Below are 27,987 nucleotides of genomic sequence, written 5' to 3' on the forward strand. Positions count from 1 at the left end.
GATCCATACATAAAACACCAAGGGGGGGGAGGTACTTCTGTTGGTTTCCATATCTAATGTTTTTATAACGTGCCCATTGCCGTGGAAAACCCAGTGTACTCACTGTATCTGTACAGGTGGTGTGAAAGAAGGGACGCTGAGGACTACCCTGACAGGGAAGAGTGGACTAAAGTTAGGATAAGCATGTGTCGAGCTGTATTTCAAGTCCTCAAGGAACATAAAGATGGAATCAATGGTGAGGGTGAACCCTCTCCTTTTGGTTCCTATTGCGTCCTATCTGACGTGGAAGTAGTCCTCTTGGAAAAGGCTTAGACCATATCAAATACTGACAGTGTAAAGCTTGCCAGTGCTGCAGAGCAGGTTTACTCTGCAATGTGCCCCTCGGTCCGGATCACGGGCTCAGCTGGAGCACTCCGTAGCTCCCTTCCAGCCTAAGCGCTGCCATTTCTCCTCGTGGAAACCAAAACTCTGGGAGAGGATGAGAGAGATGGTGCACAGCTAAGGCTCGGTCAGATGGACATTCATAGAATCATAGAATCATAGAACCATAGGGTTGGAAGGGACCTCTGGAGATCATCTCCTCCAACCCCCTGCCAGAGCAGGGTCACCCAGAGCAGGTGGCACAGGAACGCGTCCAGGCGGGTTTGGGATGTCTCCAGAGACGGAGACTCCACCACCTCTCTGGGCAGCCTGTGCCAGGGCTCTGCCACCCTCAGGGTAAAGAAGTTCCTCCTCATGTTTAGGTGGAACTTCCCATGGTCAAGTTTGTGCCCGTTACCTCTTGTCCTGTCCCCGGGCACCACTGAGAAGAGCCTGGCCCCATCCTCCTGACACCCACCCTTTAAGCATTTATAAGCGTTGATAAGATCCCCCCTCAGTCGTCTTTTTTCCAGACTGAAGAGACCCAAATCCCTCAGCCTTTCTTCATAAGAGAGGTGTCCCAGTCCCCTCATCATCTTGGTAGCCCTTGAAAAGCTCACCTCCGGGGTTTGGTTACAACATACACTACAGCACAGCAGCTGACCTAGGTGGCAACTTGATGGGAGCCCAGGTGGCGTGGCGAATCCTAGGACAGCTTACCCCGCTTCTCCTGGCTCAGGTGTCTCTGTCCCGCCTTTGCTGTCCATCCGCATGCAAAATGGAGAGTATGTACATAACGGAGGGCAGACGCTACCGAACGCCCTCTGAGCATCAAGTTTGATTTGGTTGGGGAATGGAAAAAGGCAGGGGAAGTAAAACCAGAACGGGCTGCCTTGCTGTGATGAGTCTGTTCTCAGGGCAAGGAAGCCACTTGGCTGGGCAGGAATCTGCAGGAGGAGCTCGAGGTGCTTCCTGTGTGCGTTTGTTCTGGGAGGGGAACATTTGCTTTACATGTTACTGACAATACAGGCACAGTCTGCTGACTCTTCCAGATGTTGGTTGTCCTGCTCTGAAGCTTCTTCCTGTTGTTTTAGTTGTTTGTGTGTCTGAATGGTGGATTAGACGTACTGCTTGTTAAACAAACAATTAAACATTGGGAGCTTTAAAATCCAGTATGTTTAATTAATGAGCTTTGCTCACTTGATGAAAAGGATGTGTGCTTGATTCATTACCAAACAAGTATAGTTTTTTCAGTAGTGAACTGTTATGACAATTTGAAGTGTTTACTAGTTCATTAATATTTTTTTTCTATTAAACCTTAAAAAAACACCCAAGCAGAAAATCAAGGCTTCACACAACATTTGCTATGTAAACCCGTTATTAGTGTCGTCTTGTGTATTGTCTCACCCACATTCTCCATCTATGTGCTTTCTCCCATCTCCTCCTCTGCAAAGCCGTGCTGCCTTACAGTCTGGGATTAGGGTTAATTATTACTTTCAGATCTTGCAGTACCTTGGGCCAAGGTCTGTGATGACGCCCTGCGGTGCTGGGTGCTGTGCAAGTGTAAAAAAAAGCAGTCCTTGCTCAGACGCGTTTCAATAGATCTCATAAATACAGGCGTCTGCCATAGTGCCACGTGACATCGCTTAATTAATGGCTGCACTGACTTCCAAAACTAAAGCACTCGTGAAAACTGTATCTGCTTCATCTTGTGCTAAAAGTTTTACCTGCAAACCTGAATGCATTTCGTACAGGGCAGAGGAAAGCGCAGGCGGACAGGGGTCTCCGTCTCTCAGTCTATGGGGGCTGGATATTAAAATGAGCTACTGAAGCGGTCCCTTGCCATACCAGCGGGATTGAAGGGCAGGTTGTGGACCTGTGGACCACCACAGCGAGGTCCCCGCCTGAGCAAGCTGCCGCGAGCTCAGGAAGATTGCGGGAGAGGGATTAGGTTGGCACACTTGCACCTTGCGCGCCAGAAGAGCCATCCAAATTCCTGTCACCGGCATCTCCCTCCCGCAGGCTGGAGACCCAGCGTTGATCCGCCGCGTGAGCCACCCGCGGAGTGAAAGCATCTATGAGATCTTTTAATTACATGTTTTTTCCCTAACCCAGGCAGTTTAGCAGCAGGGAGGACATACTCTCTTCATGTCCCTCTGCAGCAGCATCACCTGCTAGGGGGTGAGAGCAAAAGAGGGTGAGGTGGGCTCACCTTCCCGGGTGCTGCAGTGCTCCGCACCAGTGAGGAGCCCACCCCATCTCCAATTTGGGGCAGAAAACAGAGGCACAGACCTTCAGAAATAAAACAAATCTTTCAGAAAGCTAATAAACACGTAATGCTCCTGTAAATACCTCCTTTTCCAAAGGGCGTTTAGGCATTTGCCTCAAATGGACTTGTCAGACTCTAACAAGCTTATTGGTGAAGGAAACAGTGAAAGAAGAGGGTCTTCAGCCTGAGCTTGGTTGTGGGCTGTAACAAAAATCCTGCCTTTGCACCCGGCTGCCTGAGCTGCAGTGTGCTGCTGCTGCTGCGGAGCCAGCGCTGAAGAGTAAAATCACCTTTTCTGGCCTCTGATGGCTCCTTTGGGCATTGAGTAGCTCCAGCTTATTATACCACACGCTACGGCACCGAGCCTTGCCGATGGCCCCCTCTGACACAATTCAGAAGTGTCCTTTTGATGTGGGACTCTGTGGTACAGGGGCGGCTGCTGGGACGTGGCTGGTGAATCACTGACTTCGCAGTATCATAGAATCATAGAACCATAGGGTGGGAAGGGCCCTCTGGAGATCATCTCCAACCCCCTGCCAGAGCAGGGTCACCCAGGGCAGGTGGCACAGGAACGCGGCCAGGCGGGTTTGGGATGTCTCCAGAGACGGAGACTCCCCCACCTCTCTGGGCAGCCTGTGCCAGGGCTCTGCCACCCTCAGGGTAAAGAAATTCCTCCTCATGTTTAGGTGGAACTTCCTATGCTCAAGTTTGTGCCCGTTACCTCTTGTCCTGTCCCCGGGCACCACTGAAAAGAGCCTGGCCCCATCCTCCTGACACCCACCCTTTAAGGATTTATAAGTGTTGGTAAGTCCCCAGTAGTCGCAGTTCTCACCTTTTACTAGTTGTGCAGACTCCTGGCGCTCCTGTGAGAGTGCTGTTGCAATTCAAAATGTATTTATGCTCGGGGAATGGTAAGCCTGGAGTGCCTGACCATCTCCTAATCCTCCCTGTTCTTGGTTCTCCCACTTCAAAGTCTTGGAGTTAGGTCTTTAGCGAGGAAAACAAACAGCCGGTGTGATGGATCCCAAGGCAGGAGTCAAGCCCTGCGTTCCTGCTGATTGTTTCTACCACCAGTTGGTTAGAGAGAGCATGTCACCCCACAGATGCCCATGGTGGGCCTCACTACAATAAAAATGGACCCAAACCATCCCCTTTCCCCCAAAGCTGGAAATCTCAAAATATGTGAAAAGTCAAGATCCAGATTCTGCCTGGAGAATTACTGCTCCCCAGGCAGATTTCCCATGTCCTCTCCCTCGGTTTTATGGTTTTTCCATAATAAATAGGGAGCAAAGGCTGAAAAAACAACATAGTCCGTAATTTCTGCTTTCCCATGACTGTAAGCTTCAAGGAACACCACTGAAATCAGTAAATTTACAGCAGCATAACTGAAGTCAACATCTGACCCTGCATTTCCCTTGTCACCTCATCTTCTGTAGCAAAACGTGCCTGCGGAAGCTCCGAGGAGCGGTTCAGTCCACACCTGAACACGCAGGGTCGGGCTGGGCCTTTGTCAGGAGGGTTTGGCACTAGGAAAGAGGAAGAAATCCATACAGTGTGTGGCTTATATAAAAGTCGGTGTTTAGAACAAAAATTGTGCAAATATCTGAGGGTGGAGGAGGTGTGCGGCCGTGCTCTTCCCTCCCCGCAGTGCCTCGGAGGGCTGGGTGCTATTGAGCCCAGGGTGTGGGGAGACGGGCACTGCCGGGCTCTCTCTTTGCCTAATGCTCTGTTGGTCTTATTTAGTGTGTTTAAGGATGGATTTCTTCAGCCTCACAGCCCCAGCAAAAAAGCATCGTGCTGGTGGAGACCCAGCACAGCTCTCCTCGTCTCAGTGACTCTGCCCAGCAAGCCCAGGGCTGGGGCGCTCGTTTCTTCGGGCTGTTCCCATTTGGCCTTTACTGAAGGGAAGGAAGAGTTCGAGTTGCGCCGTGCTTTTTATTTACAGTTTTTTTCAGCATATCTGACCAGGATACAATGTTTTTTGAGGGGTGTGAGCCAATGTCAGGTGAAGATTCTGGCTGCTTTGGAGCGGTTTTCAAATGCAAGCCCCTCAGCGCAAGAGAATATTGGATTTGAGGAGTGGAGGGACTTGCAGAAATATGCAGTTGAAGGGCCACAGGATGCGTTATGCAGCCAGAGTGATACCTACGTGGTGATAACGCACTCCCCAGAGCCCTCACGCCCTCGGATATTTCATGAACCCTCAGCTTTGTCTTCCTGTGCAGGCAGTCAGTATTCTTCCATCCAGAGAGGTGTGCAGCTTTGGAGGATCTGTAATCATAGGTGAAATCATGCTCTGAAGTCATGCTTTCCGGCAGGATTGACTGTTCACGAGTTACTGTTCCTGTCTCGACAGTGGCAGAGCTGCAGCCTGAGCAAGCTCATGCAGAAAATACAGAGGGTAGAACTTAACTAGCTATTACACGTGGGGCCAGATCATTGCAGCCTTTATTCAGACCTTGCTTGAGCGAAATCTGTTATTTTGCGGTGGTGTGTTTGGTTGGAAACGGAGGTTTAGACCTTCTAATTCTAGATTTGCAATTTGTAAAAAAGTGGTTTGGATTCTCATTTTTAAAGGCTCGCATCTAGGAAGGGGTGCCCACAATTATCTCAGTACGCGCACCCTGAAATGGTTGACCACTGAGCCACTACAGGTACACGGCACTAGCAGTGAGCCATGCAAGTTGGATATGAAGACAGGCAGATACGAAACGTATCCGACAGGTTTTAAAAACCAGGCGTGTCGTGTGGATGTGCGCTGGCAATCACAGCCCTTCACAGCTGAGCATCCCATGGTTATAACCTCACATCGCCCTGTTGAAACCAGGGGCCCCAAGGGGGACTGCTGTGATGAGGAACTCGTGGAGCTGTGATTCTTGTGACCCTTGTCTGTTGTCTCGCTTGGGTGTTGTGTCACTTGGGTGTGGAGCAGCCTCTGGTTAGTTCCAGTTCCCAGGCGCGGGCAGTTCCCCTCCTCCTGCACCCACTGTCCTGCCACTGGCGCTGTGGAACCACTACGTCAGATTGATTCCCAGCAAAACCCAAAGCAAACAGCGTTACATCAAGGGTGAACCTGACCTTTCATTCTTAATAGCGCTAAAGGCAAAAGATAGAGAAAAACATGTCAATATTCTTGACTGTGTCGATGTTTGGTTGTGCACGTCTTTCATCTAATAGGAGAGGTCTTAGTTCCTCACCCTGAAGCTTTCTCAGATGGGAGATTCAAACTTGCAATAAATAACGAGCTAACTCTCTGGTGGAGTAAGTTTCGTTTCTTGGAGGGGAAGAGAGAAAAATAGCAAAATAAAAGAACACAACCTAGCAATGCCAGCCGGCTAACCTTGCGCAAGGGGCAGCGATGGTATCAAAGCAAAGCCTTGCGTGGCCTTCCTTTACCATACGTGCAGACAGACTGCTCCTCGAGCTTTGTTCTGTGCCATCTGGGTGGGGAACAGTAGTTCAGTAGTTTAAAAAAAAGGTCAAAAAGGTGGGTTCGTTAAGTTCTTAATAAAAAACCCCAAAACCTGCAGAAATCCAATGAAACGCTTGTCACAGCTGTTGCGCAGGCTTCCACAGTCGTAACGCTGACTGCTGTGAGCAGCAGCGTTGTTATGTGGTCGGACCGGGGGATTTTCTCCACGCTGGGGGCCCAGGAGGCTTTCCAGACCTGCCTCCGTCTCGTCCAAAAATAGAGCAAAGCCTCACAGCTCCACAACAGGGAGCCGTGGCCCATATACAGACCTGGCCTTGCTATTTTTGCTTGCTCAGCTGACTTAGACACTGTAGAGAAAGAGGTACTAGCAGCGAGCGCAAGCAGCACCAGAGAAAAAAGAAGTGGAAGTGTGGGGGCCTCTGCTAAGAGGAAACGTTCCTCTCACTGGACTGTTCAGCTCATATTGACCTGCTAAATTTGAAGTTTAAATAATAGGTAGATAACACATTTGAGGTCCGCAAAGTGAGTGGTCGGGACATGTATAAAAGTTGGGGAAAGCTGGCTTTCCATCTGTAATAAAAATCAGTTTAGAATTAATAGATCCGCCACACACATGGCTTCACTTCTGTAGATTATGGCAACTTGTGTTTTAGTTGGCACTTCGATTTGTGTCTGGTCACTGATCCACGGAGAATGTATCGTATTTTGGCAGGAATCAAAGCGTGTGCGTGGAAAGCAGAACCGGTACTATGTTATTTATAACCGACCAGCGTGACATCTCTGGGTTTGTCTGGCAGACAGCGTGGCTGACGGCGGTGTTGGCTGCCAAGAGACCCAGCTCTGGAGAGCACCTGGCAGCACAAAAGCAAAGCAAGTTTGGGGTTCCCTTTTTCTTAGATGGAGTGTATTTAGCCCAGCGTTTTATTAGAAGTTCTGCCTAATTTGGAAGGTGATTTTTTGGACGGCTTGCAAGAAAATTAAGTTTAGACGTACTGATTTCTTCTGGTATGACCTAAGTGAAAAGCCTGTACCTTTCGGGCTGGGTAGGCAACGCTTTTCTTTGTTGAGCACTAGAGGGGGTACCATCCGGCGTGTAAACAATTAGCAGGCACTTCACATCCTTTGACAAGTCCCTTTGTGCCCTTAAGTATGTCTAAGTGCCTGCTGGAGAAGGCCTAGGGAGACACACAGGAAGAGGGAGATGTTGTTTGGGACTCCCAATACCCTGTCCCATATGGATGTGATGTCTTTTCCCCTTCCCAGTTTTCCTTAACAACCTGCATGAAACAGAAAGAAGCAAGGAGGCTGTTTTTAAGAAAGAATCCTATTTGTGATAGATGGCAGCATGCAAGTGTGGTCAGGTGAACATGCAAACTGCTTTCCCAAGGTGATATTAATTTCAAGCCTTTGCAAGCTCAAAATTGCCTGGGACTGTGTTTGTGGTGATGCTGGCTCCACCTCTGCCAGGGATGCCGCTGTTCCCATAGCAACTCACCATCTCCCGTTTTAGCCTTTCCCTTCCCTTTGATGGGGCGAGATAATTCCCGGATACGGAATGTGCTGACAGCGTCCAGGTGCAGTAGAGTTTGCGTTAACACTTTTCGGAGGACCACGCCACTTGATACTTCCCCGTTGCAGCTCTTGCACCTCACGCCCCTTCTGCTGAGAGCGCTTCACCTCCCAGCAGAGGTGGTTTCCAGCCCACCCAGTGCTCCAGGGTAGCAGTGAGAAAAGGCAGGACTCCGCAAAGCTCACGCACACCCAGGCGCTGGAAAAGGCTGTGTCCGTGGCCCATTAAGTTTATAGCGACCGTATCTAGTCTTTAGGATTTTTCTGTCTCTTGCCAAGACCTACACAGCAGTTGGCTGAGTACAGTGAGCCATCAGACCCCAGTGGCGATCATCCCTGGGGCAAAAACCCACTTCCCAGGATGCAGTGACCTCCCATCCCTACAGCAAGGCAAGACAGCCCTTCTGCCCTCCTCACCCTGATGGCTGAAGGCTGCAAGAGGTGAGATCGGTCCTCTCAGTTTTGAAGAGCAGGGAGAAACACAGGGGAATATAAATATTTTTAGCCAGATCATGGACAGTATGACACTTTTAAAACTGTTTTGTGCAGCTTCCTTGGTATTTCTGCAGCACTCTTTCTCTTGGGAGATGACTGCAGGAGAAGGTCAAGCTAGAAGCTAGGACAGTAACAGTCGTAACAGGCATTTTTCTGCTAAGCCTTTCTCGATGGCAACCGCTGCTTCGAATGACTTAGATCCATGCTTTTCTTTTCCCCCACAGTTGGTCACGGGCAGAGCGAGGGTGATCGTATGGTTGTCTCAGATTTCCACATCTTCATCAGGGACAGCTTGCAGCACATTGATCTCATGAAGAAAGAGCACCCCGAGCTGCCCGTTCTCATTCTGGGCCACTCCATGGTAAGCACCGTCCCCGACCCCTCCCGGCACCACCCAGGACACGTGCCGCAGCACGGTGGTTCTCTTGTGGATGGCAGGAGATAACTCAGCCCGCAGCAGGAAAAACAAAACCACAAGCAACCCTCCCTTCCGCTTCATTCACTGACCGGCTTGCCAGCGTGCCGTACCCCACGAGATCTGTCTCCAGGATAGTCAGTGCTTAACTTTTCTACCCGGATCATGGCCCTAATTAGTGTCATTTGCAACAACGGGTCTATTTTTTAATAGGACCGTTCATTCACAGCAGGTACATGGTAAGTCCCACCACCTCCCGGCAGCATCGGGCTTCTCCTTTCATTTTAAGCCCTCCAAAGCTTTGCGAGCGGCTAGGGGATGAAGCAGGAAAATAATACCCTGTAGCCTCATTCTGTTAAACAGCCTAACAGGAAAATGTACCAGGGATTAGGGCTGCAAAAACAAAGGCACTGATTTGGTGAACAGATCTGAAGTCTGATTCTGACAGCACGGGCCAAATCCCTTCATTCAAGCTAGCAATATTCCCAGTGATGCCATTGATCTGCTCTCCCTGCCTTCCCGGAGGAGACAAAAATGAAAAAGTACTTTGGGATTCAGGCCATGCTCAGATAAACAAGTGTTCTTGCATAAGAAGGCATGGCATGCTCTGAAGTGCTCGCTGCGCTCCAAAGCCGCTGTAACAAGGAGCTAATTTCCCAGTGAGGTCTTTGAGATGCTTCTCGCTGCCGCTCCGTTTAACAAGCCCTTGGTTCTCCGGCAGCGTGGAAGTTCACCAAATATTTCCCTTGGCAACTAATTCCTCTGCAAACTTTCCCGAGAAAGCCAGCCAGGTCCCCTCCGTCCCTCACCCCTCACGCCATCAGCCACCGTCCTCACGCAGGAGGGCTCAGCCTGGCTGGCGTTCAGCTCCAAACCATGGGCTGGGTCTTCGCTGTCAGGCCTTGGGCACAGCGCCGTGGGCTGGAGGGGCTGGGGACACTGAAGAGGAAAATATTTAACTTCCAGTAATTAGTGAAGATTTTCGCATGCCGGATGGCAGCGTTGCTGTTGCCCAGGTTACCAGTGCCACAAGCACAGAGCAAGCCCGGCTTCATGGCATCTTCCCGATGCAGAACCAGTCTGTCATGCTGAAAAAGCAACTTATTTTTCAAGTCATAGAATGACAGAATCATAGAATGGTTCGGGTTGGAAGGCACCTTAAAGGTCACCTAGTTCCAACCTCCCTGCCGTGGGCAGAGACACCTCCCACTAGACCAGGCTGCTCAAAGCCCCACCTGAACATTTTCTTCTCAGTCCTTTTGACTGAGGAGGACACAAGGCATCCTGGGGAGCTGACGGACATTGCACAGAGTCGAGTTCAGTGGGATGTGGGGGTTTACAGCAGGAGAGAAGAAACCTGATCTCTTCTCCCCCAACAAAACCCAGCCACTTCTAGCGACCCTGCTCCTCCAGCCTTCCTCGCTGACCGCACTGCACTCTCACTGGGGCAGAAATAATTTGCTTGTTTGGAGTAAAACCCTTCCAGTAGCAGGATTGCTATATAAATGAGATGTTGACACCTGTATTAAGCTGCGTGCTGTTATTTTGCATTGCAGGGGGGAGCCATCTCCATTCTGACAGCTAGTGAGAGACCCAGCGAGTTTTCAGGCATGGTGTTAATCTCTCCTTTAGTGGTAGCCAGCCCAGAAGTCGCCACTCCCATCAAGGTAAGAGCAAACCCGCACTGCACCCAGTCACCTCGCTCCTCCCCGAAAGAAAACGCGTTAAGACCTCTAACCTTAAAGTGCAAAACCCCACTGAGATCTGTGCCTCCTGGATGCCAGGCAGTACTTCTCTTCCCCGTGTCTCCCCCACAGTCCCACCTCCTTCTCAGAGGGGAAGTGAATCCTCAACTCGTCCAGAAAAGCTTATTTGAATGAGAGTCAGAGAACGGTGCTACCTCGGGAGGTGGTAGCAGACTGTGCTTTCTTCACCGCACCCTGCGGCAGCCCACACAGTGCCGTCCTTTCCCTTCCTCTCCTACACTTTTCTTCCTGACTCATACAGAGTCTGGTTTAGTTGCAACACAGGCTGCTGGCTAAGTCAGGCCAGGGTTATTTTTGGCGTTTGGGGGATGACCAATTTCTAAACAAAACTAGAGCTCCTGAGTCCCAGGAATCCTTTGTGAGCCTCAAAGGAGGCTCCCAGCTAAAGCATCGCTGCCCCAGCAGCATCCCATTTGGCTTGGTCCCGAGGCTGGTTCTTCTCCAGACCATCTCCTTCAGTTTGCATTTAGGCTTTACCCGCCTCCCATTCCCATCTCCCTTCCAGAGCTTTTTCTGATCCAGATTTGCGCTGCCCGCTCTGCCCTTCCCCAGGGAGGCTCTGCAAGGCAACTGACCCTCAGCTCTCCCCTCCTTTCTGGATTTTCAAAAGAATAAACGAGAATCCTACAAGAAGGTGGGAGCAGAGAAGGACCAGCAAAGCCAGCGGGAACGACAGGCCATCTCGTTCCCACAGGACTCGTTCTTTTATCCTTTCTCCCTAGAGTCTTCTCCTAGGGCTGGCTTGTTTTAATCTACTTCTAAGCTATTTCTGCTGGCCTTTTTTCTTCTAAGGGAAAGGAAACAGATTGCTTCAGCTTTCAGTATAATCCTGTCGCACCTTCTGCTGTAGCCAAAGCCATCTACTGACCCCACAGATCATTACAAGCACCAAAGTGTGCGTTTTAATCACCTCACTCTTCCCCTGAAGGAAATGCATTAAGACCTCGAGCCTTAAAATGCAAGACCCTGCTGAGATCCGCACCACCTGGGTGCCAGTCAATATTTTCCTCCTAAGTGCCTCCCCCACAGTCCACCTACTTTTCGGAGGGGAAGTGAATCCTGAACTCATCCCGTCTGGAAAAACTTACTTAAACAGGAGTCAGTGCACCAAAGGGTGCTTTTTGGAGCCTGGTGTCTGAGTCTTCACAGGTGGGGCTATACCTGGCTTGGTCTAAGGGTCCCATGAGCACCAGTGTCCCTGTTTTTTCTTACTTTGGAAAAAGAAAAAGAATAAATATTAAGAAAAAAAGAGTATAGGGTCTGGATCTGAAGGACAGCGTTAGCCTTCTGTTTCTAGTCAAGTCAAGGAAAAGATGGAAAGATTTTACTTCTTCTCGAGCTATACTTTTTGCTGGATGCTAAACCCTTCCTGAAATAAGGAGTCACCAGTTCTGTGGGAACTAGTATTACTGTAGTTTGGCTTCTTGCAGATCTGTACCAGATTGTTGCTTTATTTCAGTGTAGGAAATCATAATCTCTAACTAATGTATTTTGGAGGTGTTTTTACGGTCTCTAGTTTCCTAGAGAGTCTCTCGCATGCAGTAATACAAGTGCACAGTGAGTTTCTTTCTCTTTCAAATCTGTTATTGTGTCTCAAAAATGATAAGAAATTAATTAATCCTGAAATATCTCTGCTCTGTGAAATTTAGTTGAAAGCAGTCCTGGAGTTGAAAAGGTATTTTCAAGAAGGAGGAGTGAAAACAGGCAGAGTATTCCTGTGGAAACCACGTTTTCCCATTAAGCTGAGCTGAAAACCCTTGTGTGCTTTTTTTTTTTTTTCCCTCCTGAGATCCAAAAAAACATTTCATGGGTGTTTGTGCCTCTGAGGCATAAAGGCTTTGGTTTTCCCTTGGAGCTGGTACGACTTCCCGGCCCTGGGCCATTTCCCAGGGACCATTGCATTCATCCCTTTGCTGGGGAAGTTTCCAGCTGAGCAAGAATTTACCTTGGCCTAAACAAACGAGGGTTCAAGGCAGCAATAGCGGTTGGCCGGATCACACACGGGGACCTTCAGTCTGTGGCAGAAGTCCCTCCCCTCGCTGCTGAACCAGCCCTGGCAGCAGCTGAGACGCGGCGCGTTTGCGGACTACGTGCAGCAAAACCAAATTCTGCTCTTTGCAGAAACGCAGTTTCATCAATACCCTTTAAATCCCGCGTCCTGATAGAAGCATCGACCTACTTGTTAAATTACACTCCCAGTCAAGAGGCAACGGTCAGCCATCTATTTCAATCCTATTGTGAGCCCTTTCTCACGGAGAGGGAAGGGCTGGATTTGAACACCGTTAGTATTTCACACACCCGCGGTGGCTTTGAGCAGCTCTAATAACCACTGCTCTGCTGTGTCGTCCTCAGCCCAACCAGTAACATCCCCACCCTTGTGCTACCCGTTCTTGATCATTTGGGAGCTATTCTCTCAAGAACCGACGCTGCCGCTTTGACCCAACAGGGAGATAAACTTTCATGTGTCGGATACAGCCAGCGCTTCAACCACGCAGCTCTTTAATTAAAGTCGGGCACGTCACAAACTATCACAGTGCTTGCAAAAATCAGTGAAGGCCCAGGGGAACCTGCTGAATTTTTGATTATAACATAAAACATTTTTCTGGCTATGACCTTGCCTCCAAGAATCATCAAAATTACATGAGAGTTTTGAGGGCGTTGGAGGAAATGGAGCATTTCCTGCAGATCTAAAGACCCTTTGAAGGATGGTGGCAGAGGCCTTTCACAGGCCTTAACATTCCTGCTTGTTTGCGTCATAAGCTCATACTTGCACCGCTGCGGATATGTTATTCTACTGGTCTAACTCCAGAGACCTCAGCAGAAATTAATTTTGCTGACGCAGTGTCACAGCCAGTGAGGGGCTCGGTATACTGGTAGGCAGAGACACCGGTTCCTGGTCATGCCCACCCCAAGGTACACACATCTTCTCAAGTCTGCGCTGAGTCTTTGCTGCTTTTCACTCCTGGATGACTTTGACTTCAGCCTTGTGTTATTCCTCTGATATCACCATTACTCTGTCACGTATCGTCCGTGATCTGAAATGTCAGGGAGTGATTCAGAAGTGATTCCGCATCAGCAGAAAGAGAGAACTCAGGCGACAGCCTACCTACAGGTGTTAGCCGTGAACATGAAAGGGCCGTTAAACAGACCAGCAAATACTAATTATGTATTTTGTGACTTAAGTGGTGATCATTTAATTAAAGACAGCTATCAAAGATCAGAGCAGAACCCTGGTATCAATGTGCTTGTGGTGCTCTTGAAATGGGAGTTGTTACCCTTCCTTCTGCCAGCGGTTTCCAGCCTGGGCTGCTGAATGCTTTTGTGTTTCGTTCCCAGGAGACAAATGAGCAATGGATTTCCTCAGCCAATGCGTGCGCATTTTGCTGTTGTTTATTTACAGGTTCCCCGGAGAATATGCTTATCAAAAGGAGTGCAGCCTAGGCAAATCGCACCAACCATCAGCTATGCGCCGCAGCCTGATATCAGAGCTGTGGCAGCAAGGACAGGGCAGTAAAACAGCAAAACCCAGCCCTTCCGAGGGCTGGAAATGGCATTTCCCTATCAAAGTGCTTAACTGAGGCCTTTTCAGAAATTAACTTGAGAATGAGAAAAAGGCAAAGTACAATGAAGCTGTGATGTTGCTCATAGCTGATGGGATTTCAGACTAGCACGCCCACTCCCTGATCCCAGGAGCAGTTTAAACATTTTCTCTTTAGGAGAAATGCTTTAAATATAGGACGGATCTTTCTCCAGCGTCAGTTGGCATTTCTCAGCTATTTAACTGCAGTGCTGATTCCCCTCAGCTCAGGATTCGGCCCTCTGTGTTCTCTCTCTTGCTCTGACTGCCTCTGTAACTGCTTGCTTTCCTCCCTCACAGGTTTTTGCAGCGAAAGTGCTCAACTTTGTTCTCCCAAACCTGTCCCTGGGATCGATAGATGCGAACGCAATTTCCCGGAACAAGAAGGAGGTGAGAACCTTAATGCAATTTAAAGTCACTGCATAGTTGGTATCTCGTCCTAGTCCTGCAATTTCTCTTCTTTTTAAAAAAAAGCGTTTTGCTAAATCACGAGGGCAAGATCTATGCTGGTGTAAAAAGGTGAAACATCTCCGAAGTCAGTGGAATGAACTTTACGTGTAGCAGAAAACTTGGTTCATGGTGGGAAATCAGCCGTTCTTCCCTTCGGCACACCTGGCACCCGCAGCCACTCTGGCCACGAGAGGTACCATGGCTCCGTGCTAGGGTTGTGGTGGAAGGCACACAGGAACGGTGTTTGTCTCTGCCGCACCACCACCGCTCACCGCAGCGGCAAAAACTGGCTCATACAGGTTGCAAACACACAGCTAAAGTCAACTTTTCCAACCCTGCTCTTGGCAGTGAAACCGTGCAAAACTCTACAGTCCCGGAGATTTCCTTTCCTGCTTACAAACCAGGATCACGTTGTGCTGGATCAGAGGGAAAGGGCATGCTTGCCCCAAAGACCTACAAGTTCTCCTGGATTACAGGCTGGCTCTGCTATAGCCTTTCCAAACAAATGCTATATTCTTGCTGTGCCTGAGAATAATGCTTTAAACGAGCTGCAACTGAAGCAGCCGCTGTAACGACCCAATTCCAGCTCCACCACCGCGACTGTGCATGGAGCTGTTCCAGGGTGAAGTTTTCGTGGTGTCACCACAGCTTGGGACTCTTCTCCCAGTCCTACCCGCTCCTGGTAATAACTCTTGCATCCTCTTCATGCCATCGCTGGCAAAACCAGATGTCGTTGCCTCGGATTCAGCCTCAGCGTATCCCACCTCGTTGACTCACCCATTCAGTAAACTGGAAAGGAAAGAGTCTCCCAGAATAGCCACAAGGCGTTCAGGGCTGTTTCTTGGCTCTGCCAAAGAGGTTTTTGGTCAAACAGCTTCCAGTTCGCTTATCTGTGAACAGAGCATAACGTTTTACTGGGCTGAAGGCAGAAAGATTCAAGGAGCTGAGAAAAGGAAGACAAAGTAGGTTCTAGGAAACTGTCAGGATGAGCGTGGAGCAAGTTCATCTGCATCCACTGATGCACCGTATGACATATGTTCTTAAGTACCATATGAGGCTGCACAAAATACATCCTTGGGAGGAAGGCTGACTCCAATCAAGCTATAGAAATCTGTTCCTAATTACATTCAGCTGCCATAACTTGTTGCATATAATTCAGAGAAAAGGTTTATATTAGAGAACTAATTCACTAAAATCACATGGAGGAAAGTTTTCCCTTCTGCATTTGTTTTCAGAGGATCAAAGCAGTCAGTGCTCTGGAGGAGGGGAGGAATTTGGGAGCGTTACCCCCTCCCTGAAGAGTGACGGTGGCTGGGACACAGGGTCTTTGCCTGCTTCTGCACTGAGTTGTCGTGTGGCACTCGAACTCCGTGCCGCAGCTGGTCCTTAAGGGTAGCAGTTTTAAATACGCCTCCGACAGTTGGATCCTCTGCTGGAAAATGCTAGTGCTGCCCTAAATTGCTTTACAGGAGAAAAGTGACAGTGTGGGGACATCCCAACTAATAATGCATTGAGAAAAGTGTCAGCGAGCTCCCTTTATTTGGTGCGCGATATTGACAAAGCATTTCCACGTCGGCAGCTGGGGTGATGTTAGGAATCACCGCAGCAACCACTGGACGTAGTTTATAATAAACGCTCTTTCTGTACTCTTTCCACACAAATATTTGCTGCTGCTCCCTCTGCTCTGTGATGCTCCACGTCTCAAGAGTGTTGAGCGTTGTTTTTCCTCTGCCCTTTCCCTTTCCGTGGGGCAAGGGGAAGTCTTTTGCAGTGGATAAAAACGTAGCTCTGCTTCATTAGAGTCTGCTTATGACGGAGTAGTCGTCAAAATGAGACAAGAAGCCCCTGCTTGTTGCGCTGCCTGCGCACCTGCAAGGGAACGCACAGCTGAGATAGCAGCTGTAGACAGTGTAAAGTGCTTTCCCGACTGTCTTCAAACACCAGGATTTGAGGCCCCCGGTGCTCACTGAAGACAACGCAGCATCGCCGTCCTCTGGCTGCCTCTAAGGCACACTCCACCCTCCTTTTGGACTCAAGACGCGCAGCTTCAAAGCACACAATGTGCTGGAAACATCCATTATTTATGTGTTAAACATATTCTCCTGCCGGACCAACTTTCTGTTCTCTAGAAATATTTTTGGGACGTCATCCAAGAAATTTCCTGATGAGTTTGTGTTCCCAGCAGGCTGTCCTCGGGGTGTAGGGACTGAAACGCAGGATGGCATGGAGATGTTTGTTTGATCTGCTTGCTGTATCAGATGCAAGAGACACGAAAAAGAGCAAGGAGCAGCCTTAAAAACCCAGTCCTGTTATTCCAAGGAGGAGTAACATCACAGGGGTGGGCACCCCATTAATCTTCGTTAGCTGCCGTTGAATTCAGTGGAATAGTCCCTCTGACTTTCGTCTTGCGCCTGCAGAGTCCACGTAGGATGAGGCTGCAATTACCTTATAATGAATTTATTGCTCTGCAAAATGCAAAGGGAATATACAGACCTCTAAGCAGCGGGATGTAATGCAGCAGGAGCCCTGATGGTTGCTTCTGCCTTGGAATTACACAGAGAGAAGAAGGAGCTGTTGTGATGGACTCTGCAGAGCCTTTGCTGGACCGCGGCTGGAAGCAGTCGCAGGTTCTCCTGGGGACACCCTCACTTGCTTGCCCCTGCTCTCCCAGAGCTCGGTGCGCCAACGGGAGCTCTGGGATTGAAAGATTTGCCGTTCATAGCTTGCAGAACATAAAGCCCATTCCCTATCTTTCCCTCTTTCCCCGGCAAGCTGCTGCTTTGCCCTCGCCCCATGTGCTGAACGTTAACTCTGCCAAGGATTCCTGTTCATTGACTGGGAACAGGATCCTCCCCCCGCCGTCCCGATCGATCTGGGTTAAAATTGGGTGGTTATTATTTTTTTTTTTTTTTTTCCCTTCCCATCATCTACACAAAAATATTTGTTGGCTGCTCGGTAGCTAAAAAATCCCTGTTCTTTCAGAAAAGAACAAGAGAAAGAAAGAAACCCATTAGGTCATTCTCTTAGCATTTATGGGGCTGAGGAGGGGGCCAGCTCACATGAATTCATCAACATTGTTTTACTCCATGGGAAAGGAACTTCTGTCAATCTGTCCGCCCACCCCTCCTGATTCGCCCCCTGCAAAAAGTCCCTCATTTGTCGCCTTCGATCAAAAAAAAATCCTAAGAAATAAAAAGAAACCCATCTCAAAGCTGCGTTGCTTTCACGCAGCACTGTGACACAGAGCCAGACGAGTAACTCCCTGATTAGGCTGGAGCCAGTTGCTAAGTAGCCAGTGCAACACGGTGGTTTTGCTCAAAATGCTGATGAAAAGTCAACACATTTGGCTGAAAATATCAGGGTACACCCGGCTGTCAATGGGAGAGCTAGCAAAATTAGAGGTGGTTGGTTATTTGGAGATCAAAGATGAACTTTTTCCATGAGCACGTTCATGAGACGATGCTTCTTTCTAACCACGGGCAGCTTCTTGCTCTTTTGAGGCACTTTGTAGAGCAAGGAAGGCATGGCAGGCAGGCTGAGCAGTGCCGGGGATGCAGGACGCGGTGAAGGTTTCTGCACCAACAAGCTGGTCGGGCACTAGGAGAGTCCATGCAGGGCCAGGAGGACCGCATGCATTTAGCAGGAGTGGAGGATCCTCAGCGTATCTGAAGAGTTTTACCTAAACCGCAATCTCATCTTTGCAGTGGCCTCCTACAAACAGAGTTTTCTAAACCCTCAGCGTGCACGGGCACTTGCTTCTTTGAAAGGGAGGTGCTGGAGGCGAGACCCTGTGGTGAGAGACTGCCGTGTTGGTCTTCCCGCCAAAAACTACGCCTGACTTCAGGGTAGCCATGGTCTTGCACAGAGGCCAAAACACAACAATGGCCTTAATCAAATACTGGAAACGTCTGCTGAATCCAAGGGTCCCTAAATGAGCGCTACAACGACTCGAATTTCTTTCGTCCAACTCCAGCACGAGTTAGAGTGGCTCCACAGCTCTCACCCCCCTGGCCACTCTCAGCGCCGTGGGCTGGGACTGAAGGGTGCCAGCCCCTGATCGTCCCAAATGCCCACCCACTCCTTCCCCTTAGTGCACTCGGGGATAGGAACCAGAGGTTCAAGTAGCAGGAGATGGTGGGGACTGGAAGCAAGAAGGCGATGGGGAAAGACTTGTGTGCTGCCAGCTCTGTTTGCCGTGCTTTGTGCCCCAACACGTTTGAGACAATGAGAAGGGAAATTGGCTTTATGCCCTCCGGCAAATTAATCCCCCCAGCTAGTAAAGCCCCACCATGTAGTGTCCTTCTGCCGCTCTGATAACCTCGTCTTATGGGGAGATGAACACACAATCCATCCCAAAGTTTTTCTGCCTTCTTGGTGGGCACCAGGCAGGCCACGCTCTCCTGCTACAGTGCGTGCCCATGCCTACGTCTACGCATAGCTACACGTCCCTGGGGTGGTCTTGTGGGTCACCTCCCACCCATGGTCCCCTCAGGGCAGGCACGTGCAGCATCAAGAAGTCCTCAAGTTTCTGCAAAGCGAGGGAGAATTTGAACAGACCCCACTGCCTGCGAGGAGAGAAGGAGAGTGTTGTTGGCTAACCTATAAATAACCATCATTTCTACAAACATCTGCCAGGCTTGGGAGAAACTGGAGGCTGTGCCAGAGCCCAACCCATAATCAAAGCATTCTGGCAAATATTGAGATGGCGGTGGCTGTGTGGGCCGTCTCCATGTACAGTATACAAATATTTACTGTAGATTTGCCTGCTGCGGTAACTACTCGTTCCTAGCAACTTTCTGCACCAGCTCTTGTACATTTTTATCCTCTCACAGTCTGGCTGAGCAAGTTGTTGAGGTTTTTTTTGGGTTTTTTTTTGCCTGACACCTAATACTGTCATTTGCTGCCTTGTCTGTGCACACTTTGCACCCGGAGAGGACCCCTCCGCATAAGAGTGCTTTGCAGTCAGGTGCGTGAGTTGTCTGTAGATGCAGGTCATGGTCTTCAGCCCCAGAAAGGGAAGGTGAAAGAGAACTCATTAGAGTTCTCAGCCTCTCAAAGAGCCTTCTCTTTGAGCAGGCTCAAAGATCCGAGCCCTCAGCAGAGAGGATAAGGACCTGGAGAACATCGGCTTTCAAGTAACACAGTCTGAAGAATCCTCTGCAGAAGAGGTGACACCTTTGACGGACAGAAGGGCATGGCAGAGCAGAAGAATGCAGGCCGGTTCTCCCTCAGGAGCACCTCCTTGTCCAGCACTGGTTGTTTACTGCAGAAAGAGCTTTGGCTTGAATATTTCCTAGTGACATAAGAGAGAGAAACACACAGCAGGGAGCAAGCCAGGTTGTGTGAGCTGTTCTGGGTGGCCACAGTAAAGACCTGGACTTTGATGGCAGGATGTCCTGACAGAGTAGGAAATGGCCATGCAAGCCAAGGGAAGAGACTCCTCACCGCCAGGCTGACCTGCTTTGTCTTTTCTGCATGAAATATTGCTAACCTTAAATTACCTCTTTCTCCCTGCCAGATGGAGTCGTACACATCTGATCCCCTGGTCTACCACGGTGGCATGAAGGTCTCCTTTGTCATCCAGCTGATGAATGCCATTGCCAGAATTGAGCGAGCTCTGCCCAAGCTGACTTTGCCCATCCTGGTGCTACACGGCTCTTCCGACAAGCTCTGCGATATCAAAGGGTCCTATTTACTGATGGACACGGTGCAGAGTCAGGACAAAACGCTCAAGGTCATCTTGCTTTCTTGAATTTTGGGGTATTATCCTGTCACCGTTGGCCTGAGCATGAGTGACTGTGAGGGGTGGGGAGCCTGCTGAGCTCCGGAGAGCTGGAGGCAAAGCAGGGCTGATGCATTGGCGAGAGCAAGCAGGTTACAGCCCCTTTTCACCAGGAGGTAGCTCTCCTGAGGCACATTGTGGTGGCCTTTCACCAGCTACAGCCGGGCTTCGGGCAAGACCTGACCCAGGGGTGGCTGTGTACCTAGCGGGTCTCTTGGACGTGAAGCAACGTGGCATAGAAGTAGAGCGAGACTCAGCAGCAGGTAAAGTGTTGACCCCCAAAGCTCTTCCGAACCACGCCAACTGTGTGAGCACCAACCTTACCTCACGCCCCAGCGCGTAAAGGTGCAGAGGGGCCTTTCCAAAGCACGGCACAACAAAAGCCACTTCACATCTGCTCATTTCAAGAGAGCCACAGCTGATTAACCAATTGTTAGCACATGAATGAGCCTGAAAGAGAGACAGGGAGACCAAGGGAAAGCTTTTGTCATCGGAAAAATAACTGGATAGTCAGGGCATAAAAGGAGTAAAATTGCACAAGGCATGATGGGAACATCCCCCATTGTCCTTTAAACTCCAAGGGCACGATAAGTATTTCCTCCTTCTTAGTGGGATAAGCAGCAAGAAATGCATGGGGTTGGAACACGCATTATCTTCCGAAAGGGCAGCAGGGTGCTCGGGTGACGCGCAGATGTCAACCGGCAATGCCAATGCCTTCCTGCTCGCGGAGGGCAGGCGCCGCCAGTGGCATCTCTTTGACTTCATAACCTGCCACATCTAGGAAAGAAACCTGACTAGGTGTGGGCAGGACGTGTTGGACCTGTGGGCGTTGGCAAGAGGGGACATTGGGCTGTTCATGCGGATTAGGTTTTTTTCCCATGCTAATCTCCGCTCTCTCCCTGGTTGCAGGTGTATGAGGAAGCCTATCATGCCCTCCACAAAGAGCTGCCTGAGGTCTCTACCTCTGTCTTCACAGAAATATTAACATGGATTGGCCAGAAGGTCTCAGCAGCTGAGGAAACCAGCCATACTTAAGAGCCATTGGTTTTGCGGCTCTTACTGGGGTTTTCTGGGAATCAATGCTTTTCTTAATAGCAGTCTCTCCGAAAAAGATCTAATGTGGAGGGACTCTTGGGATATTTCATCGTGCACAGCGTCAGGGAGGGTGGGGGGAGAGGCACAGGGTGGGGCGTTACTTGCTGATGTAAATGGCCATTGCCCTAATCTGGGGAAGAATTGATAGCTGCGGGAGCAGCCCTCAAAGCTTTCCAGGTGGGGCGATTTTACTGAAATGCCCCTCACCCACCAGACTTCCCCCATCACTTCCCCTTCTCTGCTTTCGCTGGGGTGACAGGGGTGTATTTATACTGCAATAATTTTTGGTATGTTAAAGAAGTCAGTATCTTCCACTTCATGGTTTTGCTTCCGGGTGCATATAATCCCTTCCCTGACCCCACCATCCAGTACCTTAAAAGCCCTGGTCCTTGAGAGGAGAGCAGTAACGAAGGTGCTGGGTAACAAGGAGAGGCTAAGGATGGAGCTGACAGCTCCCCGAAGGTGAAAGGCTGGTTTTCAAGGTCAGATCCCTTTGGATGCTGCCTTTATCAGCAGGCCAGGCCAGGGGAGAGCATAAAGAGCCTCCCCACCGCCCTGCGTGTCCTCTGCGAGTTTGCACTCGGGGAAAGCGTGTTGAACAGCTCTTTAATTTTCATCATCAGAGCAGGATCCCAGAGGGGAAAGGAAGAATGTGGAATCAAACCCACTTAGCACATTAAAAAATCCATGCTTTTCCCAATGCCAAACCCCATCTCCTCTGCAAAACTAACTATTCTGTAAATATTCCTAGGGGCTGCTTTTTTTTCCTTCCTTCCTTCCTTCCTTCCTTTTTTTTTTTTCATTTGGAATTAATCACTTGCGCTACTGAAACTGAAAAGCAAAGTCAAAGTTATAAGAGAATATAGTAATATAATATATGATGTATATAGAGGTGGCTGGGAGCTGGGGAAGAGATTGGAGAAGAGTCTAAAGAAAGGGTTAATTGTTCCTCCTCTTGGCAAGGAATAATGTTGTCCTGCCGGGATCCAGTCCTCTCACCATAACTTTACAGTCATAATCTGTTGTTTTCCTTCATCAGTTGGAAAATGTCCTGAAAATAATGCTAGAGAGAAGTGCAGAGCATCTGGTGGGTGGGGATTAGCAGTGGGTGTCCTCATGGTCCACCGGTTTCGCAGGAGACCCACAGCATGGACAGAGATCCCGTCCAAGCTCGTCCCAGTCTCCTCCTAACGAGCACAGCCACCTCTGGGGCAGAGCACTGAGCAGAGGGGCTGAGCTCGCCCCGTTAGCCAACGTGGGGAGCTGACGGCAGAGTATAGGGTGCAGTCATCCATCCGACATCTGCCTTGCTGCACTGGGGGCGTCCAGGGGCGCTGCTGTACAAGCTGCCACGGAGGAGCTCGTGGACTGGTCCAGTGGTGCAGACAAGCCAAATCCGAGAGCTCCTGGGTGTCTGGTCACAGCAGGGCTAAAGGAAAGACTTAAGACCCGGTTATGGAGCAGAGGCATCGTAGCGATACAGCAAAAGCAGCGTAGTGATCACAGCGTAGCTGCGCGGGCCAATTTGTCCAGGGTGATGGCCCTAATTATGAATACGCTTCTTGGCACTGGCCAAAGGGAGGGGTTTAACCTGCCCCTCTCCCACTAATTTTGCAAGAAGCATTCCCTGGAGGGGTTCAAGGCCAGGCTGGATGGGGCTTTGAGCAACCTGGTCAAGTGGGAGGTATCTCCCACGGCAGGGGGGGTGGAACTAGATGATCTTTAAGGTCCCTTCCAACCCAAGCCATTCCATGATTTTATGAAAATGCCCGCAAATGTTGCACTATGAGAGAGTGGGGCATCTCCCCCCATGACAAACCAGCCCCCTTATTGCCTTCCCTGGCAGCGGTGGGACCCATCGCTACATCTTCTGCCGCTGCCCCCAGGGCTGGATCCCGCCTGTGACAGTCGCGGGAGGTCACCCACCTCTCCTCCCCTTGAAGCCACTTCTGGCAAGATTCAGGAAAGGGACCTTTGTGCAATAACAGTCAGAATCAGGGCTTGGTCCTGTTCAGCCCCAGCAGCGCGGATGGATGACGGATGTGTGGGTGCAGGTTACGTCCGTGTAATGGCCATGAGGGCCCACGTCAGGAAAGCTCTTTTGTACAGGTTGATCCAGGCACTTTCATACTTGTGTTTTCTTGCCTCTAAAGAGAGGAACGAGCTGTAGTTCTCCCAGCAACACTACTTTTTGATTCATTATTCCAGTGCAATCAGCTGTTCCCACAGAGCCCTGCTAAACGGCTGGTGACGCTTGCTCTGGGGAGGGGGCGACGCACAGGTCGCCTGCTCTGTATCTTCCAGCAGCCTGGCTTGCTGCGACTTCATTTCCCCGAGCAAGAGCCCTCCTTGTCAGGTGCTGCTGGGGAAAGACAGCAAAAAGAGAAACACTACAGCGGTGACGAACCTCACCTGCTTCTTCAGCTGGAAGGGGAATCAAGTAGGCGTGATCCAGTGGTGACAGACGTTGCGGGGGTAGTGGCAAGATGATGATTTAAGGATGGGTTTTTTGAAAGCACTTTTCCCGAGGAAGTCAGGAGGAGCAAATCAATGCCCACATTCTTTACATCCTTTCCCAAACTGACAAGCACTTTGCGGGGGGGGAGGGAAGTGACCCTCCAGCAGGAAGGTCAGAGCCCGTCTGCTCCCTCCAACCCAGCTTCAGGCAGAGGAAGGTCCGTGGTCAGTGCCTTTGATAAAATGTGTCCTTTCACCCAAGAAACATCTGCAGCTCAGCGGAAATAAAAGGAAACCAATTACGTTGATGTGGGGAAGGCTTGTCCCTCTCTCTGGCTAAGCTCAGCAATGGCATGTGGCCTGGGGAAGCTGTGTTTGAAAATCACGTTAACAAACAAAAAGTTGAAAGAACAACGACAGAAAAGCCAAATAAGCCCCAGGCCCTGGCACAGCAGGGGCTGAGGGTTGCTGCCACCCTCAGCCCGTTTTCTGAAGAATTATCTTCTGAGGAATTGAACAGAAAGAAACCTACCCCAAAAAAAGCCCACCGCCAGGCGATGGCTGGGGAGCGGGAGCTGCCCATGCGCAGGCGGGGAGATGGGTGCGGAGAGCCGGAGCAGGACCAGATCCAGCCCGGTCAGCCGAGATGCTGATGCGCGCCAGCTGTAGCTCAGCCCGAGCATCCCAGCTCTGGCTGCTGCCGCTGATCCCTTCCCCTGCCTGTAAGCTACTTTATATTGACCCAGTTAGGTTTCACCGTGCCCCAGAGGAGTTCTTCCTTCGCTGACCAGATTAGTAACGAGCAGAGCTGCCGCCAGGGGAAACGTAATTAAACTCTGCTTTCAAGTGGCAGGTACCATTAGCAGGGAGCACAGCCGGCCTTACGAACGTTGCTGCGCGGAGCCGCACCAGAGACCGGTCTGCCTTTGAGAATACGGTGGCTCTCACGACTGAGCAATAGCAACGTGTAACTACTGTATATATCGCCACCCGTAGCACTGAGAGACCGTTCCCCATGGCATAACCCATCCCATTTTCTATTTAGCCTGTTCTTTTTATACCACACACCTTAGCACACTGCCGGCACAAACCCATCGAGAACACACTTTTCCAAGTAACGTCTGAGCTTGTCTCTCTTGTTCCGTTGTGCTCCGGTTCAATAAAATACATTTATATATATATACACATATATAAAAACATATATACATACACATGTATTTTCAGTGGGAAAAACCATATGCAAGTTTAGGATTCTTAAAGGAATACAATGTATATTGCAACTAATAATAAAGTTATGTTTTCTGAACAGAGCGTGTTTGAGGGCATCACTGGTGCCTGCCATCCCTCCGGAGGGCGAGAAGGGAAAGGCAGAGAGGTATTAAATCGCCGTTCAGCCTTGCCGGGGGGAGAGCTGCAGCCCCCAGGCGCTGCCGAGTGGCCGGCACCTGCTCCCAGCCACTGCCCACCGGGGCGCTGGGGACGGATGCATCTCACGGAGGCCTGAGGTTCCCTTGTCTGCTTCAAGGTCAGCTTTTCAAAGAGCCCAGAAATCCCACAAAGAGCCCCAAAACGCCACTATTTGCTGTAGCCCAGAGCAGCGCAGTAAAAAATATAGCGTGGGGCACCGCAGGTGTCACGATGTCTCTGCATCTGACTCTGACCTAGCAGGGCCGGCTGGCTGGGCAACCTCAAGGAAAACTAGCCCTGCTCTCCTCAGAGTCAAAGCTTTCTCTTTTTTTAATTAATTGTAGCTGAGGTGCTAACTTAAAAAAAATAAAATAAAATTAAAAAAAAATTAAAATTTTTTTAAAAATCCCCTGGCCCAGGTACTTTCCCCACCCCAGACGAGACAGCAGTCGGGAGCTGGTGGAGGAGCTCGGCGTACCAGGCAAGCTCAGCCTGCTTCGACACCTGGTTCCCACGCGTTTACAAGCCGGTTAAAGCATTATCTTGGTCCTGAATTCAAACAGGCAGCACCTGCACCCTGGCCAGGAGCACCAGCCGTTTAAATCCTACCTTTTGCCCCCAGCTGTGACGGCAGAGCGGGCTGGGGAGCGGGGTGTGCTGCTCTCGGCTCCCGGGCAGTGCCCCGCTGCTGTCGGAGCCCCCCGGTCCGTCCGAACGTGGGGCTGATGGTGTCGGGGTGTCCCGTGCTGTGGAAATGTCCCTCCTGCCCGGAAAGCGGGGCTGGGGCACAGCCTCCCACCTCCCTCCCCACCTCCCGTCTCCCTCCCTGCACGGACCTCAGGACAAGCTGCTGCGTTTGCGAGGGCTCCCCGGCCCCTCGCTGGCACCCCAAAACGGGTGGCGACCGCCACTGCCACGGCAGGGGACAGAGGGGACGGCGCGTCCACGTGCCCACCCTCCGGCTGGAGTCATTAGCAGCGCCAGACCCGACCCGCAGCCCCGGGCAACTCGTTTCACCCTCCTCGCGCCTCAACTCGCTGAATCGAGAGAACAGTATTCTCTTTCCGCGGCCGTGCGCGGGCTGTACGACTGATCGCACCCCGGTCAGGAGCTGCCGGGTCAGAAGCTTCTGCCCGTTGACTTTGGTGCCCGTCGGCACATAGAGTGGCGCCGGGGCTTTTTGCCGAGCCGGCGGGCACACTGTGGCAGTAAGAAACATCAATAGTGACAAGACCTGCTTTAATACCGGCAAGTCCTCAGCTCTTTTACCTGGTATTTTAGTGGCTCATTAAGCTCCTCACAGATTTGAGGGCTGACAGAGGGTGCATGCCGTGGCACCGTCAGTTTTCCTGGCGTCACCACCCGGTGCCCAGCAAGCTGTCACAGCCGTAGGTGGCCCTTCTGGTTTTGGCACATGCTTCTGATCTGATCTGGCAAGTCTGCGAGAAGCCTGAAGCTTTTTTGGCTATTTCTTTCCCCCCAGCCTGCGCTTAGTCTGGTGTTATCCCAGAGCTGGTGGTTTCTCTCGGGGTTGGGGATCAGGTGAGGGTAAAGCAGGAGCCAGAGCAGTGCCACGGGACCGTGCCTCCGTCAGAGCCCCGGGACCACCCGGGCCAGGCTCAGGCACCAGAGAACGGCCAAACGCTGCAGCTTTGGTGGAGCGGTGGGGAATTTTAATTCCGAAGATCTGCTCAGCATATAAACTATCAGCGCTTTGGTTGCACTTTCTGCTGGCAAACAGTTAAGCGTGGGATTTATAGACCATGGGAGGAGGAGGGAGAAGTGGGGGTGTAACTCACTCCAGAGCTGCTGGTGGGGGCGAGCGGGGACTCGCACCTCTCTGGCTGCTGCCACTGTCCCTGCCCGGCCTCGCAGGGATCTCCATCACAGGGGAAGGGGATGGAGCTGACGGGGCCACGCAGGTGCCACCGCACCATCAGAGACCACGGCTACCGCGCACCGTGCCGGCAGCTGGATCCCCTGCCGCCGCTGCTCCTGCTCACTCCAGGCTCTCAAAAATGGGGTTTTTTTGAGTAGTCGTTTGCTCTTCTCCCCTTGTATGAGCACCAGTCCCCTTCGCGCACAGGAACTGGGCAATGCTCTCCCGGTTTTTCAGTCTGGGATACTCTCTTTCTCCATCTGATGGGGAAGCTGCTGATGTGGAGGTACCACTTCCCTTCCTGCTGCTCTCCCAACATCTGCCTTATTGAACCAAACAGCCACATCCATGAGCAAACACTGCAGAGCCCCCATCTCCCGACAGGAGCGAGCCAAACAACCGGCCTTCCCGTGGCCACCGCTCCTCGGGAAGGAGGGACACGGGATTAATTTCCCTTCCCTCCGGAGGAAGCTCTTCAGAGTCTGGAAACGTTCCAGGAATTCAGATGAAAACAATTCCTAAGAGATCAATTAAGAGTTTGGATGGATCGCATGATACGCGCTGATGTCTAAACGGAGGAAACTTGGCAAAGAAATCTGGTGGCCTGCGGGGGGAGGAGCGGAGGGGAGGGCAAGATGTCCAGCATGGAAAACACTTGTCTTCTAAGAAAACACGCAGAGATGAGCATGGCAGAGGCAAAGCAACAGCAGCTCGGGTGCAAAGGACAAGCGGTGCCTTCCCTGTGTCACTTTAGGAAGGGTCCACCACCAAAGGCAAGCAAGGCCCTGCCAAACCACGGTAACCCCTGCCATGCGCCAGAGCCCCAGGAAAAGCAGGGCTTTCCAGCCTTCCCAAGGTCAGCAGCCCTCGTAGCAGAGTTGTGCCTTCACTTAGATGAAAAGACACGCAACGGCAACACCAACAAAGCTCTCCTGAGGCCAACAGAGTGAACTTGGAGCGGGAGATATCCACATGCTAGAAATAAACAACTCTGGTTCTCTACCCAGAGAAAAAAAAAATAATCGGTTTTTCC

General features: G+C 50.7%; 1 protein-coding gene across 2 annotated transcripts in view; it reads left to right on the top strand.

Annotated features, from left to right (window-relative positions):
• Positions 1-24,974, top strand: part of MGLL (monoglyceride lipase) — a 67,062-nt gene extending 42,088 nt beyond the window's left edge. For both annotated transcript variants that reach the window (XM_074602310.1, XM_074602309.1), the window contains exons 4-8: positions 8,351-8,487; positions 10,098-10,208; positions 14,185-14,274; positions 19,853-20,068; positions 21,026-24,974. In XM_074602310.1, coding sequence (XP_074458411.1) covers positions 8,351-8,487; positions 10,098-10,208; positions 14,185-14,274; positions 19,853-20,068; positions 21,026-21,151 — 680 coding nt within the window. In that variant the 3' untranslated portion in view covers positions 21,152-24,974. The remainder of the gene's footprint in view (positions 1-8,350; positions 8,488-10,097; positions 10,209-14,184; positions 14,275-19,852; positions 20,069-21,025) is intronic.
• Positions 24,975-27,987: the final 3,013 nt, after the last annotated feature.

The sequence above is a fragment of the Larus michahellis genome, chromosome 10 (assembly GCF_964199755.1).
Source record: "Larus michahellis chromosome 10, bLarMic1.1, whole genome shotgun sequence".
In the NCBI taxonomy this organism is placed as follows: Eukaryota; Metazoa; Chordata; class Aves; order Charadriiformes; family Laridae; genus Larus; species Larus michahellis.